General features: G+C 61.7%; 1 protein-coding gene across 2 annotated transcripts in view; it reads left to right on the top strand.

Moving 5' to 3' along the window:
* AJAP1 (adherens junctions associated protein 1) overlaps window positions 1-20,173 on the top strand; it is a 120,488-nt gene that overhangs the window by 38,192 nt on the left and 62,123 nt on the right. For both annotated transcript variants that reach the window (XM_058719329.1, XM_058719330.1), the window contains exon 2: window positions 18,062-18,876. In XM_058719329.1, the coding sequence (XP_058575312.1) occupies window positions 18,062-18,876 (815 nt within the window). The remainder of the gene's footprint in view (window positions 1-18,061; window positions 18,877-20,173) is intronic.

Raw genomic sequence — 20,173 nt, 5'->3', positions numbered from 1 at the left:
GAAAATAGAATTCTGAAAACAAAGGCCTGGATTTGCTGTCTTGGTTCTCCTTGCGGTGCAGATTGCCCGCAGGCGGGAATCACATCCACGAGAGACTCAGGCCACCCGAGAGCCTCGCTCCCCCCATAGTCGGGCCAGGAGGCCACACCCCACGCTGGGGGCTCAGGCCCAAGGGAGCCTCATCAGGAGACATCCTGGCCATGGGGCGGGACGGTGAGGGCCCCTCCCTGGATGACTCCATGCACAGAGGGGGCGAGGCCTCCTGGCCCACCAGCCATGCCGGCTGTGGTCTGGACCCTCTTCATTTTCCACGGAGTGTCCCTGAGACCACGTAGAGGAAATTGGCCGTCCAGCACAGTTCCCGGCCGGTGAGGAGAGAGAGAAACACGCCGACACGCTTCTGCCCCCAGACGGGTTTCAGAAACAGTTACCAAGAAATCAGAACAGGCCCCCCTATAAATTCAACGGATTAGGCAGTTAACTTGTTTTCTCTTGCCAGAGGGCTGCCAGTCAGCAACTGAGCAAGCAGTCGGTTACCCCAGAATATCTGTTTTCTAATCTAATGGTGAGCGAGTGCAGTCTGGCAGAGCCCCCCCGGGGGCCTTGGGGCCCCAGAGCCAGGCCTGCTCTCCGTGCAGCGCGCGGGATTCCGGGTGGACGTGTGCACATAACAGAGTGGGCACCTGGCACTCCCCCTCCCTCAGATTCCCGCTGTAAGTGGTGGCCTCAGAAGCTGCATCTCAGAGGAGATGCAGACCGGGGTGGCCCCGGAGACCTCGAGGCTCCTTTGTGTGGGGGGCTTCCGGGCAAGGCACTGGGCTTCTAGCTTGGGCTCGCCACACACAAAGCACAGAGTGCTTTGCACACTGTAGAGTGCTTGGAGCACGTGGGGCTGCCCGGGAACGGGGTGCGGCTAGAGGGAGCCCCTGGTGGCGACAGGTCGGGGAGGAGGGTTATTCCTTCTTTGCCTCCAACCAGAAGAGGCATAGCCACCCTGCCTGGGCCGGTGCAGCGTCTGATTTCACCGCTGCCCCGAGTTGTAGCACAGACCCTCCCGGCTCCAGTGAGGCCCTGATAAGTCAACGGATATATGTCCTGCCCTCTGATAGACGAAGAAAACTCAGCCCCTTCCCTGGAGAGGCGTGAGTCAAGGGTGGAGCCTCACCACTGCCCTTTCCAGTGTCCCCCACCACCGCCCCCCCCCCCCCCCCCCCCCGGGAAGCTGCACCCAGCCAGCCCCTGCAGATGGTTTTCTAGGCTCTGAAACCAGCCCTGCCGGTCCCTTCCTGGTCCCCTGGGTGGGGCTGCCCTCTGTGCATCGGGGCTCCAGTCTGGGGTGCCCGGCTGGGTCTGCACAGTAGACCCAAGGTATCCAGGTCTTTCCAGCCTGTTGTAAGGATGGGAGTCGCCATGGCTGCATCGTGTCGTCGTTGTGGATCCCCAATCCAGGAGCTGCCCCCTGAGCCCCGCGGAGGCCCAGGACAGAGGGGACGTCACTGTTTCCGTCCACGCCTCTGGGCCTGGTTGGCTCTGGGTGCTGTCCTGCTCTGAGGGACATGGCTCGTCCTGTCTACTGGGCGCCTGCCAGAGGGCGGGTCCGAGGTTGGCGTTATTTCATTTAATCCTCTCTGCAAAGCATTTTAGTCCATTTTGCAGACGGGCACACTGAGAGCCTTACAGAGCTGCCCGGGGCCACATGGTCCACGAGGAGAGACTGAGCTTTCCCAGATTCTCGGGGGCACTTCCAGACTTTTCTGGTAGAGGTGACGTCTCCACTCTGTGTGAGCCCATTCCTGTTCAGGGGACACACGCGGGCTGCAGAGTGCCCTGTGTTCTCTCAGCCCTCCGTCTGTCCCCCACCCTTCTCAGACCAGGCTGCGGGACTTGCTGGCCGCCTCCCTTGGTCCAGCTGTGGGCAGTAGGGCTTGGCCCCCTGGGACTGTGGACAGGATGGTGCCCTGGGCTGCGGGATGGTCAGCAGGAGCCAGTGCTGCAGGCAGACAGAGGCCTCGCCCCCTTGGTCCGCTGCTGCCCCCTTGCTCTGTGTGCTGGGCACACCGCAGATCTCGGGGGATGACTGGATGCGTGTGCTGGGCTAGCCCAGGGGGGATCCAGAGAGAAAGATGGGGTGTGGGGTTTCAGGCTGCATTTCCATCCGGAGCCCCAGAGATGCTGGGGTCAGCGGACGCTCTGCAGATGCCCCAGGTGGAAGTTGGCACGTGCTCGTGGTTCAAGCAGTTAGCTCGTGCACTCTGGGTGCCGGGGGTGGGTGTGGGAGGAAGAATCCAGGCACGAGGAGGAGATGGCCAGGTGCTCCCAGCAGGGGGAGAGCCGTGGGCCAGCGCTTCAGGGCTGGAGTGTGAAAGCACGTCTGGGGGGACAACCTCTTGGAGGGGCCCGCGTGGCCTCCAGGTGCCCCGTTTACAGGTGAGGAGGTGGGGGCCCCTCCTCGTCTCTTGGTGCCACCTGCACCTGCCACCCCTGCACATCCCGTCTGAGAAGAGGGCTGTCGGGGCCTTGGGCGTCTCTCTGGGGCCTGCGTCCTGTCCCGTCCCCTCCTCTGTGTCCCTGTCCCCTCCTCCGAGTGCCTTGCTCCGCTATCCCTTCCCTCTGTTCCCAAGCCCACACTTGGGACGCGATGGGCAGGGTCCACCAGAGGGAAGTGGTGTCAGTGTGGTTCATGGTGAGGAGGGCAAGTAGGCGAGCGGGAACAGCTTCATGGTCAAGAGAGAGGCAGCTGCCTGCCCCACCCCACCCCAGGCCACTGCATCTGGTCACGGTGATTGTGTGGCTTCACGGTTGCTCCCTCGGGATCATTCGCCAGGCACGTTGACAAGGCAGAGCACAGAGCAGCGGTGAGCCTGGGCTGTGGGGCCTGAGAGCCTGGGTCTGAACCCCCAGCTCACCTCTCTCTGCTTTCAGATGAGCAAACTGAGGCACGGAGGCTGGGGGTCCCTCCACCATCAGCCGCCATGGGCACTGGCTGAGCTTGTGAATATAAGAACCCATCCCTGTTCCTACCCCAGCAAAGGGCTCAGTGACTGCTGAGGGGACACCGAGTGCCCCCGGAGGAGACGGAGGCTGGGAATTTCCAGTCGGCCTTCCTCTGCAGCCCCCCTGACTGCTGTTGGCCTCCCTAAGTGGAGGCCCACAAATCAAGCCTGCGTTCCTTATGCTCCCTAGTGTCCTCTCCTTGTAAACTTTTACTGGGCATTCGAGACCCATCACCGCCTCTGAGCTGCCCTCCAGGATCACCCAGACAGAGCCGATTCCGCCCCAGCATGCTGACTGCCCTGCCTCTGGGTCATTTGGTGCCCAACATGCCTGTTTCCCCAAATAAACTGCAAGCTTCTGACTCATTCATTCATTCATTCTTTCACTCACTCCAGACTCCATCCTTGAGCACATATTTTCGAACCTGAGCTGCACGCTGGGTTGGAGAAAGAGTGAGATCTCCTCACTCCTAGATCCCCAGCGCCCATCATTGTGGTTACTTAATCAATGGTTGCAGAATAATTGAATAAAAATTAAAATTATGAAGCACAGTTAACGTTCGTATTAAAGTGTAATTAATATTAAATAACAATCAAGCTTAATAAGCTCCCACCTCAGGCTGCAATTTAGTTTTCTGTGCCCTGTGTCTCCCTGCCACAGCCCTGGGGCCGGGTTCCTCTCTTATTTCATGGGAAAAAAGCTTCTGAGGGAACTTCAGAGAAGCCCGCGTGATGCCAGGATGCAGGGACCCATCCAGCAGGGGGTGGGGCAGGCAGTGGTCCTGGCATGTCACAGGTGCTGGTGGAGACAGACTCTGGGCATCAGAGGAGGCCCCCTGGAGGTCAGGACAGAGGAAGGTGGGGGCAGGTAGTCATGGAGGGCTTCTGCCAAGGGTTGTGGGGAGGGGATGGGGCTGGAGGGTAGTCAGGGAAGGGAAGGGGACTTCCTGGAAATGGCAAGGGGGCTGGGGCATAGAGGTGCTCAAGGAGGGGCAGGGGCTTCCTGGAGGTGGTGAGGGACCAGGGGCTGCAGGGTGTCTAAGGAGGGGCAGGGGGCTTCCTGGAGGTGGTGAGGGGCCATAGGGGCTGCAGGGTGTCTAAGGAGGGGCAGGGGCTTCCTGGAGGTGGTGAGGGACCAGGGGCTGCAAGGTGTCTAAGGAGGGGCAGGGGCCTTCCTGGAGGTGGTGGGAGAGGATGGGCCCGGAGAGTGTCTTCTTTGGAGCACCAGAGCCCCAAATCCCACCATCTGCAAAATGGCCCTTCCTGCCCCAAGTGAGGTGACCTCAAGATCACTGGGTGCCAAGGGACTCCGAGAGAGAGAAGGAGGGGGTAGTTGTCAGCTTGTGTTGGGAATCAGTGCCAGAGGAAAAGGAACCTCATCCCCTGACTCGGGGGTACATCAAGGAGAGTCTTGGGAGGAGACCCACCATCTGAGCTGGGAGGGGACAAGGTGAGGTCCCTCCCAGCTGGGGGCTTGGGCTCCATGCACGCAGGGACAGTGTGCTCTCAGCACTGTTCCTCCGCTAGTGGGGTCAGGGTTGTGAGAACCTGTCAGAGATCCATGATGATCAGGGTCCCCAGGGACCGCGGTCCTGTGACTGTCCTGGGGCCCCTTTCTCTGCCTGACACCAGGTGACCGAACCACTCCCATCACTGGATGCCCTCATTCATTCGTTCCTTCAGCAAATATTTATGGGGGGGGTCTCCTGTGCATCAGGAGCTACCCTGCTCCTCGGGGGACCCTGTGAGGAAGATGGGCTCAGTTCCTGTTCTCATGGGGCATCGGCCCAGAGAAATAGATCATCAAAGCCAGGAGGAGAGGGGCTGGTGGCCCCAGGGCGGGTGGGATCTGTTCCGGGTCGGCCGGGGGAAGGAGGCTGAGCGGGAAGGAGCAGGGCTCTGGCCCCTGGAGTTTCAGCATCACTTTGGGTGGAGAACGGACGGTGGGGAGCAGGTGGGGCATCAGCCGAGGTGGCGGCCTGGGGAAGGGGGAGGGGAGATGGTGAGTGGACTCCAGGTGTGTCCCAGCAGGACAGGTGGTCTCCCTTAGGGGCCGTGTGCCAGTGTCCGGACAGAGTTCTGCTCGTCACACTTGTGTGGGGGGGTGATGGGTACCATTTGCATTTGTGGGTGGAGGCTAGGGATGCCTCCAGACTCTTGCCCGGTCCTGCCCAAACCTGCATGCTCCGAGGCTGAGAACCCCTGCCTGGCAGGGAGGGATGGAGAGGGCTCGCTGAGCGTGTGTTTTCAGGATGGGGAGGGGAAGGGGGGGATCAGATGGCTTCTAGATTTCTGGCACTGTTGTCTTGGGCGCACACGGATGGGGGTGCCGTTGTGAAGCGGCCAAGAGTTTTGCAGAGGTCGCGTGGAGCTCTGCTGGGAGCTGGCCAGCAGGGGGGTCAGCCTGGGGCAGCCAGCCTGGTGCAGACCCCGGGGAGGTGGGGTCGTGTTGGTGAGTGACCCCTGCATGTGCAAGGTCCAGGCCGTGGTACCGGATCTCCCACAGACAAGCCCCAGGCACTGAGTCCAGGACCCAGGAGAACACAGGCCGGGCAGCAGTGGGGGAGGGTGCCTGTGTCTGCCCAGCTCCCGCCACGCAGATGTCGCCGGCCGCACAGCCTACACAGCAGACATTGGTTCCCTGCCCCCACCCCATCCTGGAGGCTGCAAGGCTGAGGTCAACACACCCACAGGGCTACCTCTTCCCAGGCCTCTCTCTGTGGCCTGTGGACACCCGTCCTCTCCCTGTGTCCTCACACGGTCATCCCTCTGGGGGTGTCTGTGCCTTAATCCCCTCTTCTTATAGGAACACAGGTCCTGTTGGAGTACGACCCGTCCTAATGACCTCAGTTTATCTTCATCACCTCTGCAAAGACCTGATCTCTACTGTCCCATTCTGAGGTCCCTGAAGTTTCGCACTTCCACACACGAATTTCGGAGGGACACACAGCAAGGCCTCAGGGAGGTGGGAGGGTGACCCTAAGGGAAGATGGCACTTGGCTGGAGGCGGTGGGCGGCTGTCCTCAGCACGTCCTGGGTCGTGTCCGCTGGGTTTGAAACTCAGCAGCCGTAGGTGGTCATGAGTGTCCACAGAGCGGCGTGTGGCCGCAGGCAGAGGGCTCCAGATGCCCGTGAGTATGTGTGGACTGGTCCGTTTGTGGGAGGATGTGCCCTGCGTCCCACCGTGGCAGATGACCAGGCATCTCTGGGCTCTGGCTTTGGGGTGCGTTCTTCTCACCAGGGCCATGTTCCTACGAGAGCACGGCTCAGTGCCCAGCGGCTGCCTAGAAGGTTCAGGGCTTCCGTGGGCAGCTGTTTCTCTCCTCCCTCGTCCTCCCATGAGGATCAGCATGGGTGGTCCTCGGGGAGAGGGCACTTTGCCCACACTGTCAGCCAGGGGACAGTGTTGGAGTCTCACGACCTTGGTAGATGGTGTTCAGTGACATCACCGAAGGCCTTTGGATTTGGCCCGGAGGAGCCGTCCAGCCCCCTTGGTGGAGATGGTTCCCCCGAGACGGTGGAGGGTGATGTGGGTGACGGGCAGAGGGAGGCCGGATTTAGAGCCCGGCTCTGTTCCTATCACCCCCTCCACTTAACCCCTTCCCACCTCAGTGTCCCCATCTGTACAGCGGGAATGACCATTTCTGCCCCGTCTGCGACAGAAATGCCCTTTGGAGCGCGGAGCTCGGATGCATGATGGAGATAAGATGTGGAGTCAGACCTGCGTGTCACAGATGCCACCAGCGAGCTTGTCAGTAGCTCACTGCCATCCGTGCTGGGGCACAGGGTGGAGAACTTTCCGGAGAATCGTTTGAAACCCTCTCGAGAGAGGACGATGCGGTCTGTCTGACACTGAACCCCTCTCGGCAGTAACGTCCGGACAGAACCGCCCAGAGCTTGAGGCCAGGTGCTTTGGGATGAGGGGGAGGGCGGGGTGGAGACCTCCTTGGCCCTCGTTCCCTCAGAGCCCGGCGCCGGGGACTTGCTTTCCCAGAAAACACAGGATTTCTTCCCCTTTCAAGTCACAGCTGCTGCCCAGAAGCTCTGGGCCTTCCTGGAAGAGCCGCTCTGCCCCCCGGACCTTCCGGCAAGAAGTCCTGCAGCACCTGTTTCTTGGGACAGTGACGGCTGGGACGACCTCGTCAGAAAGAGCTGGACACTCTGACCCAGCTGGCCCAGCTCCGCCGGCTTCTTTTGGAAAGAATTTTCCCAAACGACGGTGTTTTGTCCTCACGCCAGCGGTGGCTGTCACACCAGCTTTCTGCCAAGCTGTGTTTGCAGCCAAGCTCTGGACACACAGCTGGGAGACTCAGGCAGCACGGTGCCTGCCTGGTGGAGGTGGCCAGGACGCGGGGCGGCTCTCCGCTCTGGCACAGGAGGGAGAGCCGGAAAGGGGTGGCTGGGAATGTGTGTGCCTGTGCGTGCGTCTGTGCATGCACACACATATTTGTGCGCGTACATGTGAGTGCCTCTGTATGTAAGCACGGGTGTGAATGTGTGTGCGTGTCTGTGCATGTACAAGTGTGTATGTGTGTGTGTGTGTGTGTGTGTTGGGAGTACAGTCCAGGGATCGGATGAGTCGAGTCCCCGCAGGACACAGCGGGGAGTGGGAACCAACCGCACGAAAGCATCTTTGGTTCACACGGGGAGGCTTTTCTGAGACGCTGCCCCACACGTAGCTCTGTGCTCTCTAGAGGTAGTGAGCCCCCCGTCACTGCTTGTGTTCAGAGGCTGGGAAACCTCTGATGGTGGGTAGCGCAGGGATGTCTGGTCAGGGGGAGCTTCCTCCAGCTCGTGTGACTCTGGCTGGAAGCTTGTCCTGCACCCCAATCACTCAGTCCCTCTGCGCCCAGCCCCAGGGCGGGCAGCTGTGAAGTGAGTCCCAAGGCGCCCTGCGCTAGGTGAAACGTCCTCACCGGTGCCTGGACAGGGGCTGCATCTCGGAGGGTGTGGAGGGGGGTAAATGGGAACTGGCCCAGGAGACCTGTCCTGGGGCCACTGCCGGCGCTCAGGGCGGGCCTCACGCCTGGGGGCACTTCCCCAGGGCCCCAGTGTGTCTATGGGCTCACCCACAGCCCACAGGGACTTGTGTCCGGTGTCCTCCCGGGTCGGCAGGTGGTGCTCGGGTGGGGTGCTGGGGTGGGGGGTAGAAGGGCTTCTCTCCTGGTCACATCCTCTCTTGATGGGGACACGGAGACTTTCTGTGGCTGAAGATGAGAGGAGCTGTGACCTACATTGTAGGATTTGCATAGATGATTCATGCACTCCTGGCAAGTCCAGCTTGTTTCCAAGTTACCGCTGCCTTTTTCCCCATCCGTGGACTGAAGGTGGGTTGTCACATGGGCCACAGAGGAGCCGTGACAGCCCCCTCCCCACCACAGGACCTGTGTCCCATGCAAGCTGCTGAATGAGTCCCTTGACCCCCTGCAAGGGCCCCGTTTCTCTCAGCCTCATTTACACTCAGGTATAAAGGACTGAGGACGGTGATGTGCTTGCCGCAGGGTGTGGAAAAGGCTGAGGACTTCGGGGCTCCCCCAGCTGGGCTGGGTCTGCCTTTGACCATGGAAGGTGGACCCTCGTGCTGAAATCTGCACATCACAGAGTCAGAAGGACCTTCAAGGTCATCTGCCCTTCCCCCAGCTCCAGTCAGCTGCCTGATGGACGGTTGTCTGTCCTTCTGCGTGGTGCTCCTGGCCCAGCGCCCGTGCCTCACGCAAGGCTCTGAGCCTCTCTGGTTCTCTGTGATTTCGCCTCCTTCAGAGCACCCACTCAGCTCCTACACACTGATCTCATCCCCCCCCCTCAGTTTTCCCTGAGGTGCAGGGACCCGGGGTGCCCTGCCATGCTGAGTCCCTTGGAACGGGTGTCCTGGGAAGGACTCCAGCTTCACCCCAGCTTTTCCTAAGGGCTGGTCCTGGGAGTTCTGGAGCCAGCGGCGAGAGCAGGGGTCCCAGCCTTAGGCAGCCCCAGGCCCTTTGCTGAGAGCTCTGCTGGCATCTGGTTATCATCGCATCCCCTCGCACATGGCAGGTGCATGACCCCCTTGGGAGATGGTGCCCAGTCAGGTCCCTATCCCCTGCGGTGGGTGAGGTAGCAGTGGAGCTGGGCTTTCTGCCCCGGTGGCCCGGCCACCTTTCCCCCCCTGCCACGCCCCCCACACGCCCATCAACACCTGCTTCCCGTCTCTGTGGAGCCCATGGAGGGCCTGCTTTTGTCGGGTGGCGCACACAGAGCCCTAAACGCGCAACGACTTTTGTGCACGCCAGCGTGACGATGGCATCCCAGCCAGAAGGTGGGGGCCTTCCGCGGGTGCTCTGGAAGCCGGGCCTTTGTTCCCGGGCATCCACTCCTCTGGGTCAGGACGGTCGGCGATAAGCCGTGTGTCGCCGGGAGCCGCACGTGGGGGGCTCGGGGTGCCTGCTTCCCAGTGTGAGAGGGGCCCGGACAACTGCGTGCTCCTGGCACCCCTTCTGCTGGGCTGAACGCTCGCCTCCCCCAGGCTCGCAGTTGTACCGAGAGACTTCTTCCCAGAGAACACGCCGCTGCTATTTCTGGCTTCTCTCTCTTGTGCGAGAGGAGAGTAGCAGTGTTCCTTCTCCGAGGGCCACCGAGCGAGCGGCATGTGGCGGTCGTGGAAGGTGCTGAGCCCAGGGCCGGGCGTGAGGCCATCGCGCAGCCCGCGTGGGTTACTGATCGGTGCGCTCTCCCTGCCCCCTCCTCTCTGGGCTGGATTTCCGAAAACGTGTGTTAGTGCACTGGCTCTGGTCTTTTCCCGTGACTGCATGAGAAATTGCCCGTGAACGTCTGCCTGGCCGGACATCCTGGCAGGGGGCAGCCTGGAGAGGCAGCACGCAGGCCGGGGGCCACCGTGTGCCTGTGCTGTGCCCAGGGCCCTGTTCTGAGGGGTCACCCGGCACCCAGCACCGTGTGCCCGCGTTGTCCCTTCCTCCCTACTGCCCTATCCTTGATCTCTTGATAAAAGTGGACGTAAAGTAGGACCGACATGGTCTGAGCGAGGAATGGACTGTGCTCCTCTGCTCCCAACCCTGTACGACCCCCAGGGGAGCTTCTGGAAACGTTAGTGATGCTGGACTTCTCCCCTGAAGATGATGGTTAGTGGGTGCACAGTGGGGCCTGGGTCCCAGCATTTTGTGAGCACCACCTTACCCCCCCTCCCAAGCAGGTGATTCTCATGGGAGGCCCAGGCGGAGAACACATTCTGGCAGTTTGCAGGGCTCTCCTGGGCCTCCTCGTTCTGCCTTGACTTTGGTGTTGGGGGCGGATCAGCAGGCAGCAAGGTTCTGGTCCAGCTCTTATAAACCGTCTGGCTTTGCCGAGTCTGTGCTTTCGCCCGGAGGGACATGACTTGACCCTGGGCTGGGGGCCCATCTGGACCTCTGCCCCCACCTGCAGAGGAAGCGTGGGAGGTGTGGCCCAGGGTACGGGCCAAGGTGGGCTGGCAGACCTGGGGAGGCTGCCCGGCCGCTGGGGCAGCTGCTGGCCACATCCTGGGCACTGCCCAGAGAGGGTGCAGACACGAGGTAGGAGGGACCGTAGCTGAGCCGAGGGGACCTGCTGGTCCTGGAGGGCTGGTCCTAGCGGGGACCAGAGGCCCGGCCGCAGCAGCAGGGCTGTGTCAGTCTCGCAGAAGCCCTGCTCCCCGCTCCTGGGGAGAGAACATTCCCACCCACGGTGCTACCCACCCACCGCTTGTCACCACCTCACTCCTCCAGAATGCTTGCGGGCACGTTGCCCAGGCAACCAGAACGCCAGCACGTTGCTATCCTTCAGTCTCCTCCAGGCACCTGTGAAGGCTGTCGAGAACATCCCCCGTGCCTCCGAATCCTGCCGACGCCCTGCTCCAGAGCTCCCAGAGAGAGCAGGAGCCTCCTCAGGACCACTGAAAGCCTCGAGGGGGGTGGGGGGGGGGTCATGTCTGGTGCTGGTGGGTGCCCACAAGGAGCCAGGCATCCAGTAGTCCCCACGGAGTCCTGTGACACCCCGTGGCGTGGGGCAACAGAGGCACAGAGAGGTTGTGTGGATTGCCCATGCTCACATAGCCAGCATATTGTGGCACCGGGATAGAAGCCAGGCAGCGGGGCCCGAGTTCCCTGTGTCCCCAGCGTCCAGTGCTCCTTCTGGAGCAGGAGTGGGTAGGTCATCTCTGAGCCTCTTTCTCCGGGGGATAACGATGGTCATTCCCCCCTCACCAGGCCCTGGGAGGAGCAAAGAGAACACGGGCGGGGGGGTTCTCAGCCCCAGCCCTGTGGACACTGGGGCTGCTACGTCTTTGTGGGGGCCGTCCTGGGCACTGCCGGAGGCTCTCCGTATCTCGGGCCTCTCACTAAGTGCCAGTCGCACCCCTGAATGGTGACAACCAAAAGTGTCTGTGGACATTGCTGACTGTCCCCCGGGGGTAAAATCACTCCCAGGGGAGAATGGCTGATATGTGTGTGAATGTGCCTCATGGTCCACAAGGCAGCAGTGAGGTGCCCGGTAATCACCTGCGGGAGCCTGTGAAGCAATGTCCGGGAACCGCGGGGCCTTGGCTGCTGTACAAGGCTGGCAGGAGTGTGGAGTAGCACCTGCCAGGGACCGGTGCCCCCCGAGCACCCCTACCCCGGGGGAGGAGCCACCATGCGGATGGTCGAGGGACTAGAGCCTCCATGGCTGTGGGTCATGGAGGTTTCGTTTGCTTTACTTTTCTTAGTGTGTCCCCGGTCCCACGGGTCTGGGATTGTTGGGACCCTAAGTCCCTGAGTCCTGAACTCGGGGTCCAGGTGTGATGCCAGCTTGCTGTGTGGGGCTCTTGTGGGCCTCATGCGGGTGCTGAGTGCTGCCCCTGCCCCGCCCCCTGCTGAGTGGGCAGGATGGACGCACCAGCCCTGGCCCACCCAGGGTGGGACCCAGGAGTCTGACTGAGGAGCGGACCCACTCCAGTGGGGGGAGGGCACTCAGGGACCCCAGAATCGCGCAGCTGGCGCCCCTGCTCTGGGGTGGGCCGGTAGCCAGACCCTTGGTGTCGTTCCCAAGGTTTCTATCCCAAGCGAATGAATGGTTCCTACACTGCTCCTTCCCGTGAATCAAGTATCACGTGTGTGCCTGACATCCTTGGGGCCACTGAGGACGAAAGCCTTGTAGGCGCCCCAGCTCACCTTTCCTGAAAGAGAGGGACGCTCTTAATCGTAGTAAGTCCTGGGGTAGAGTGAGCAAGGGGTGGCTCTGACAGGACAGTAATGACATCAGGTGGGGAAGCCATTCAAGTGAGTCACGGCTCCCCTTTTCTTTCATTAGGAAAATTGAACCAGCGACTGCCTTCCAGAAGAAAGTGCGAGCTCTCTTCCGGAGCTGAGGCGGGGGTGTCCTGCCCTGAGTGGGGGTGCGGGAGGGTGGGTCTCTGCCCCCGGAGTCTGGCGGGAGGCGCTGCACCTGTTGGCGGTTGGGGCACAAGTGCGAAGGGGAAAGAGGGGCAGCCTGCTGGCCCCCTCTGTGCGGGGCCATCGTGCCAGAGAACTTGGAGCCACAGGGGTCGAGAAACCTAATCCACACTGGGCCCCAGGGTCTCGCCCCCCACCAAAGCCACGTTTCCCTGCCTGGCGGAGCTCACGTCCTCCAGAACAGCATGATCAGAGGAAGGCCATGCTCCTTTGTGGGTGCTCCCACCCTGAGACCCCACCCCCACCCCCAGGTGGACTTGCCTTCACCCGGGGAGCCCCTGCCGAGGCCCCTTCACCCCCGGCGTGACCCCCACATCCAGACCTGCCCTGGTCCTGCCCTGCTTTGTTGGTGGTTTGCGTTTGCAAGAACCTTGCGGATTTTCAGAAACTGAAGAACAAAGCAGATAGAAGCTCTGTGTTCTCTGCTCCCAGACTCCCCTCTGCTTCACTGTCACGTCACCACGGGGCACGTGTCCTCACCGTACCGTCCGAGAAGCCTGCACTTTCTCCGGACTTCCCTAGCTTTTCGCCGACTTCCTCTTTCTCCTCCAGGATCCCACTCAGGGCAGCGCCCGGCACTTAGGTAGTCAGGTCTCCTTGGGCTCCTTTTGGTGGTGACGGTTTTTCAGATTTCCCCGGTATTTGATGACCTTGACTGCATGGAGGAGGACGGGCCAGGTATCCTGCCGGATGGATGTCCCTCATCGGGATTCGTGTGGTGGTTTTCTCGTGGTCGGGTGGGAGGAGGGGCAGTGCCCTCCCCACCACGTCACGTCAGGAGTGCCTGATGTCAGCATGACTCGCCACCGTGCAGATGACCTTGACACTGGCTACGGCCCTGGGTGCCAGGAGTCTCCACTGAAAAGTGACTTCCCTCCCCTTTCCATGGGCTAATTTTGGGAAGCAGGTCACTAAGCACAGCACACACTGTTGGGGGACACCCGCTTCTTGTAAACTCTTCAAAAGTCACCCGTTTCATAGCCGGAGGAAACGGAAGGGGACCCAGCTAAGGAAGACACCATCCCAAACATCTGTGAACCAACCTCTCCATCAGACAGAATCACTGACTGTGGCTGGTGCCCCAGACCAGCTGATGACAAGCCCTTGAGTGGACACTCTGGGGGCAGGGGTGACCCTTGGTAATGTAGTGCTGGGATTGTGGTGGGGGGGGGGGGGGCTTGTCACTGACTGTGGCGAGATTCCCAGACAGCCCGTGGGCCACGTGGTCCCTGGGCCCCTGCGTGAGCCTTCAGCCCAACCCGGAGTCTCAGCGCCCCGGGGCTCTTGCCTGTCAGAGGCAGTTCCCGCCAGCCCCCTGGGGACAAGTGTGACCTTAACCACAAGACAAGTCTTTGTCTCCCTTAATCGACAGTGGTTTCTTCTGTGAAGAAAACACACAGAAGCCAGCGAATTCAATCTCAAGCCCTTGAATCGTATGAACCTGTTCTTAGAGAAAAAAAAGATTTCAATAAAAATGTAAAAGGGGGAAAAGCCAGAAAAGCTACAAACCAGAAAATAAAGGTGGATGGAGCTGCGGCTCTGATGGGGATGCAGCCAGCTGGAGGTGGGAGAGCTCGCCCTTCAGAGTTGGGGCTGGGGTGCGGCCCTGCGTGGGCCGTGGGGCTCAGAGGGGCTGGGCAGCCGGGCGCTCAGAGGAGCCCAGGACCCCGCGAGGACCGTGCACAAGCCTGAAAGGTCTCGAATGCACACTGTGCACCATGCCGGCAGCTCCCCCATCCGGACCCTGCCCCCACCAACTGCCACCCCTCCCCCCCTCAGCGGGCAGGGCCCGAGGGCAGAGTGGGATGCCCACCCCAGGCTGGTCCCTCCACCCTTGGACACAGCCACGTGATTTACATGCCCCAAACTCAGTGGTTTTCACGTATCCACAAGGTTGTGCAGCCATCAGCACTATTCCTTCCAGAACATTCTTAACACCCTTAAGAGAAACCCTACAACCATTAGCAGTCACCGCCCCCCACCCCCTGCTCCTGGCGACCAGGAATCTACTCTCTGTCTCTGGATTCACCGATTCTGGGCATTGGGTAGGAGTAGAAGCGAACGACGTATCTGACATGACCAGCTGCTTCTTCCCCCCGTGACCTGGGCGGGCTCCGTCCACACTGCAGGGTGTATCTGCCTGCTTTCCTTTTTCAGGCCGAAGAGCATCCCCCGGGCTGGGGGTGGGGGGGTGTCACACTGTCCATGCACCTGGTGGACACTCGGGTCGTTTCTGCTTCCTGCTATGGTGAATGACGCTGCCCTGAACGCGCGTGTGCACGTGTTTGTGTGCACTTGTGTTTATCCCCAAGAGGGGAAGGTGCAGGGTCGGCAGGTAACTGAGGCTTTGCGGAACCTCCCAACTGCGTGCAAGAGCGCCCGTCTCCCACACCCTTCCGTGGCAGGAGGCCTGGACCTGTCGTGGCACCGGTAGCCGCCCCCGTGGATGCAGAGCGGGGGGCATGTTCCCAAGGGGCCTGCGGATGCCCTGGAGGTCTGCACTGTGGCCTGGCCTCCTTGGTGTTTCCCGTGGCGGCTCTGACGGCCGCTGGTGGTGGTGGCAGCCACAGGCCTCCCTCCTGCACGTGGGAGGGGCACTCAGCCGCCGTGGATAGTGGCCGACAGCCCTCCGCCTGCAGCCTCGCAGCCCTGTGCCGGACAGCGTCGGAGGGCAGAGCGCTCCTGGGTCCAGGCCCGCTGGAAGGATGGAGAGGGGTCCTGTGCTGCACCTCGTGTGGCGGGACCCCCTGACGCCGGGGCACAGCAGCAGCGTCCCAGGAAGTGCCCCGTGTGTGGCTCAGGACCGTGGAGGTCCGGACGGCACATGTGGGCCGGCCGGCTCTAGTGACAGAGCAGAGGGCCTGGGACCTTTAACCCCTGTAGGGAGACCTCGGGTCCCTGCAGGCCACAGAATCTGCCCCTGATCTCCCTGTGGGAGGGGCTCTCTCTGTCCCCAACCCTGGCCCGGTGTCTCCCGGCTGCCGGCGTGAAGAGGAGCGTCTGTGTGTCCCGACTCATCCACCTGCCCTCCTAATGTCCCCTCTCTGGACAAATCCACTGCTTCCAGAAGGAAGAACCTGGACTCGAAGAGGAGAAACAAAGCAAGTTCCCTGCCGTTGCCTTCGCTGGGTTTCTCTGCATAACAGCTGGGTGGCGTGGAAATGAGGGGGTTTCTATGGTAACCAATTACAGCTCATGATTGGTGAAAAATGACAGAAATATCCCGTGTGTGAAGTGATGCTGGGGCAGGCCAGCAGGCACGGGCTTGGGTGCTGTGGTCTTAATTTCCTGGGGCAGTGTTTCTCCGGGTCCTGACGGCTCGTGGCTTCTTCCGTGGCTGCTCTTTACTGCGCCTGCTTGCAGGGGCCTGGTGAGGCCTGGGTGTGTCTGCTGAGGCCTGCTGAGGCCTGTGGAGGTCTGATGGTACCTGGCATTGCCTGGTGGGACCTGAGGGGACTGATGTCGCCTGGTGAGGGCTGGAGGGGCCTGGCCTTACTTGGTGATGGCTGGAAGGGGCTGGTGGAACCTGGTGGGGGCTGTGAGGGCTGGAAGGGCCTGGTGGTGCCTGGTGAGGCCCTCCGGGCCGAGGCGCCACTCTTGCTTGACGAAGGGTCCCGTGTCCCTGGCGGCTGGACTCCCATCCAGATGTGCAGAGTGGCGGGAGAACCGGGGGGTCTGAGGCATCGATCCTTACTGAGTCACCTGTGGCCACAGAGGAGCTGTGTTACTCTGTGCGTGGGGGTGTCTCACACTGACCTAAATTTCCGTGCACAGTAACAGTGGCCCTGGTCCCTGCACGGAGCTTGGCTGGCTGTGCAGAGAAATTGCACGCGGGCAGAAACTCGGTGCGGAGGCATTAGCATAATGAGCAAACTCTAATTTCTGCAGCAAAGCACCTTCATTCTGATTAAAATACTGGGGCCTTTTTATTTGGGGATTAGTCTTCTTTGGTAATTAGCGCTCATTAATACAAGTTCCTTTCAACGTCCTGATGACAGGCAGGGAGCTGCACGTGCCTGAGTGCACACGAGAGAGGAGGCGGCCCCAGGCACGTGGGGTGAGTGCAGAGCGGGGCGGGTTGCGGGGGGGGGAGCTCACACAGACACAGGCCCACACGCCCACCGACATGTGCAGACCCCACACTGGCCGCACACGTGCACACACGCACACATATGTGACAGATGGGTACACAGACACCCCCATAGACTCACACTCGTGCACACCTGCTGACACACTCACACCCCCAGGTATATCCGGGCCCCACATCAGCCCTCACACACACCGATATGGCGTCCTGAGGCACACTCACATGCACACGTGACTCACTCACACACGGCCTCCTGCTCACTCACTCATTTATTCCCTTTTAAAGTCACGCAAACCCTCATGGAGAAAAACCGTGAGCTGTTTCTTCTACGGGGCTGGTCTTGAGCAGCTTTTCCTGCTGGCGGCTTAGCACACCGGACGCCCTCGCCGCCCCCGCCCACAGCGGTCACTCAACTTCTGGATCCGTGTCAGAGTTTGCACGTGAGGCTGGCGACAAGTACTGACTTTGAATGGCGCCTGTGCCTGGCCCTCAATTGTCTGAGCCGGTGGGGGAGGGGGCATGGGCCCGGGGCCCCCAGACCCTCCGCGTGCCTGTCGCTGTGCTCTGGGTGCTCACCTGACGCCCGTGCCCCCACCTGGCTTCACCGTCCCCGCAGCCCCGTCCGCCGTCCCCAGTGGCGTGGGGTGTGCCCTTCCCACAGCCTTCCTGGCGCTCAGGGGGTGGGCGCTGGGGTTTCAAAGGGTCCCTGTGCTGAAGATAAATAGGGGAAGCCGAGATGTCACCAGAATGGCACTTGGGCCGAGTTGGTGCATCGATAAACTTCCAGCTTATCCACAGCAGATCTCATTTTTTTCTGAACCGGATCCAGAAATAAGTTTTCCCAGCGTACAGCCTCCGAGACCGCAGGCTGCTTTAAGACACGCACATTTGCCTGCGATGGGGGGGGGGGGGGGGGCGGGGGGGGGCCGGGGTCGCGGACCACGGTGCCGGTTAGGGGCTCAGTAGATGCTGAGCCTCCGTGCCCGCTGTGAACTCCCGTGAGCCCCCCTGGCTCATCCGCACCACGAGCGCCCCTGTCCCCAGGCCTCAGGAGGGGCAGGATGTGTGCTCAGAGACACTCGCCCCGGGCCTGTAACCTGCGTGACCCGAGGGGCAGACCGAGCCCCCAATGCTGCCATTCTCCTACCTCGCGCCCCTCCGTGTCTCCGTTTTAATCTGGGCAAAAACCAAGAGGGGAACGGGCGGTCTTTGAGGTCGTCTTGCCAGCTGAGCTGGGGGTTTTGAGCCTCCCTTTCTTTGCGCGGTCGCGGCCGGCCTGCCGCGTGGGCTGCACGCTCCCGGGTAGACAGGTGCGGTGCAGGCGGGGCAGCCGAATCCCCGGAGCAGGTGCGTCGCGGCCGAGCCTCTAAGATGCCGCTCGAGAGATGGCCCTTGAGCAGGGCTGCGGAGTCCCCGGACGGAGCGTGTTTCAGTTTCCCTCTTGCGGTTAGGGTCAGCGCTCTTTCCCCGTCGTGGTGGGGGCGGAGGGACGGCCGGCAGAGCCCCGAGCCCCCAGCTGACACTGCTCTCTCTTTTCCATACAGTTCCATGTGCATCCGCTGGCCGGGCTGCTCCATAGGAAGCCATGCTTGGATACTTATAGCCATGTTTCAGCTCGCCATGGATCTGCCCTCGTGTGAGTCCCTGGGCCCGGGCCCCGACTTCCGGCTGCTGCCCCGGCCACCGCAGCGGCCACCCCGGCTGTGGAGTTTGAAGAGTGGACAGGCGGCGCGCATCCCCGTGCCCGTGTGGAGCCCGCGCCCGGCCCGCGTGGAGCGCAGCCACGGCCAGATGCCCAGCCCGCGCGCCAAACGGGCGCACAGACCCAGGGACCAGGTGGCCGCCCTGGTGCCCAGAGGCGGGCTCGCCAAGCCCCCGGCTGCGGCCGGATCCAGCCCTTCCCTCGGCTCCTCCTCCGCCACGGCCCCGTCGCCCACGGCGGGGGGCGCGGCCGGCACGGACCAGCAGGCCCTCCTGCGGAGGGGGAAAAGGCATGTGCAGGGGGCCGGCTTCAACGGCTTTGACTTCCGGGGCAGCAGGCCCACCACCGAGACGGAGTTCATCGCCTGGGGACCCACGGGGGAGGAGGAGGCCCCGGAGTCCAACACATTTCCGGGCCTTTACGGCCCCACCACGGCTTCCATCTCACAGACACGGAAGACGACCGTGGCCATCGCCACCACCGCCGCCACGGCCACCACGGCCACCTCCATGACGCTGCAGACTAAAGGGGCCACCGAGCCCCTGGGCCCGAGGAATAGGATCCCGGCTGGGGCTAGCACAACGGAGCCTTCCACCAGTCCCAGCAAAGACAATGGCGAAGACGTCAAGCCCCCAAGAATTCTGGGGGAGACCTCAGGTACAGCCACCTCTTTTCTGGTTGGGGCTCGGTCCGGGGTGGGTAGGGAGGAGGGCACCCCAGGGGTGTGGCTTCCGAGGGATGCCCAACTCGGCCTGGGTGACACGACTTGGCGGGACTCCCCATCTCTGAGCGGCAGAACCGAAAACAATGGCAGCGTTGACAGTCAGGTGGCAGCCTTGGGGACAGAGGGGGCATGCGTGTCCGTGGACTTGTGTGTCCTGCAAAGAAGGGTTGTCCTGTAGCCACGCTGTTCCGGCCGGTCGAAGGGGGACGGTAGAGGGTCTCTCCTTAGTGGTGGCCCCGAAGGGGTCGTTGTGCCTTCCTTGCCTGTGTTAAGGGCATCCAAACCCTGCCAGGCACAGGGCCACATCTTCCCCAATGGCAGAGGACCTGACTTCCGGGCCAGCCTGGGGGTGAGATGCGGGCACACTTGCTGATGGGATCGGGGACGTTTGGAGTCTTCAAAAACCCTCAAGGGTGCAGCCCTGTGGAGGGGTGGCTGCGAGACTGGCCCGGAGTTAGGGATCACTTTAAACAGCAGAAGAGATTGAGGTCAGGTGTAAGGAAGGTCTTCCTGCGGTATCCGCTGAGGTCCTGCACACTGATTCGGGTTGGGGGGCATCTTTTCCCTGGAGACGGCTTAGCAGGTGTCTGGGGGATGGGGGTCAGGAGGCACGGCTCTGGTTCTCCTGCCTCCGTTTACCCTCAGTGCATATGGACGGTTACCATTTCCTGGCCTTCAAGTATCTACCGCAGCGTGGTTTTGTTTTTCGTTCTCCTCCTGTGCCTCCTCTTCCCGTTGCTTCTAAAGGCGTAGCCCTTGAGAACCTCCCAGGCCACAGCTTGTCCACAGGGTCAGACATGCACTCAGCTTCCTGGCCCGCTGAGGGAGAGTGCAGAGTCCGGGACCCTGTGTTCCTGCCTGCCTCCAGCTCCCTCTGCCTCTGTGGGGGCCACGGCCCCACACCCACCGGGACCAGGGTGTTCACAGGTCAGATCTGCCCACACACCTCCTGGGCCAACGGTGGTACTTTTTGGTTCATAAAACAGGATGCAAACTGCAGGGTGTCAGCACGAAGGGGTGAGGGTGATGTGGCCTCCTCCAGGCCCCGTTTCTTTGCTTCTCCACATCCTAAGGGCTTGGGCTCCGCAGGCCCCACGCAGGCACTCTCAGGACCCAGGGGGCAGAAGGGTATCGCTCCTCGGGGTCCGTCGGCAGCATCGGTGGTTTTCCTGTAGCTCTGGCCTTGGTCGGGAGTTGCACAGGTTTTCACGGAGTGGGTGGCTTCTGTTC

Source organism: Neofelis nebulosa, chromosome 2 (genome assembly GCF_028018385.1).
Source record: "Neofelis nebulosa isolate mNeoNeb1 chromosome 2, mNeoNeb1.pri, whole genome shotgun sequence".
Taxonomy (NCBI): Eukaryota; Metazoa; Chordata; class Mammalia; order Carnivora; family Felidae; genus Neofelis; species Neofelis nebulosa.
The sequence above is the reverse complement of the archived record's forward strand: the minus strand, read 5'-3'. Positions and strand labels throughout refer to the sequence as shown.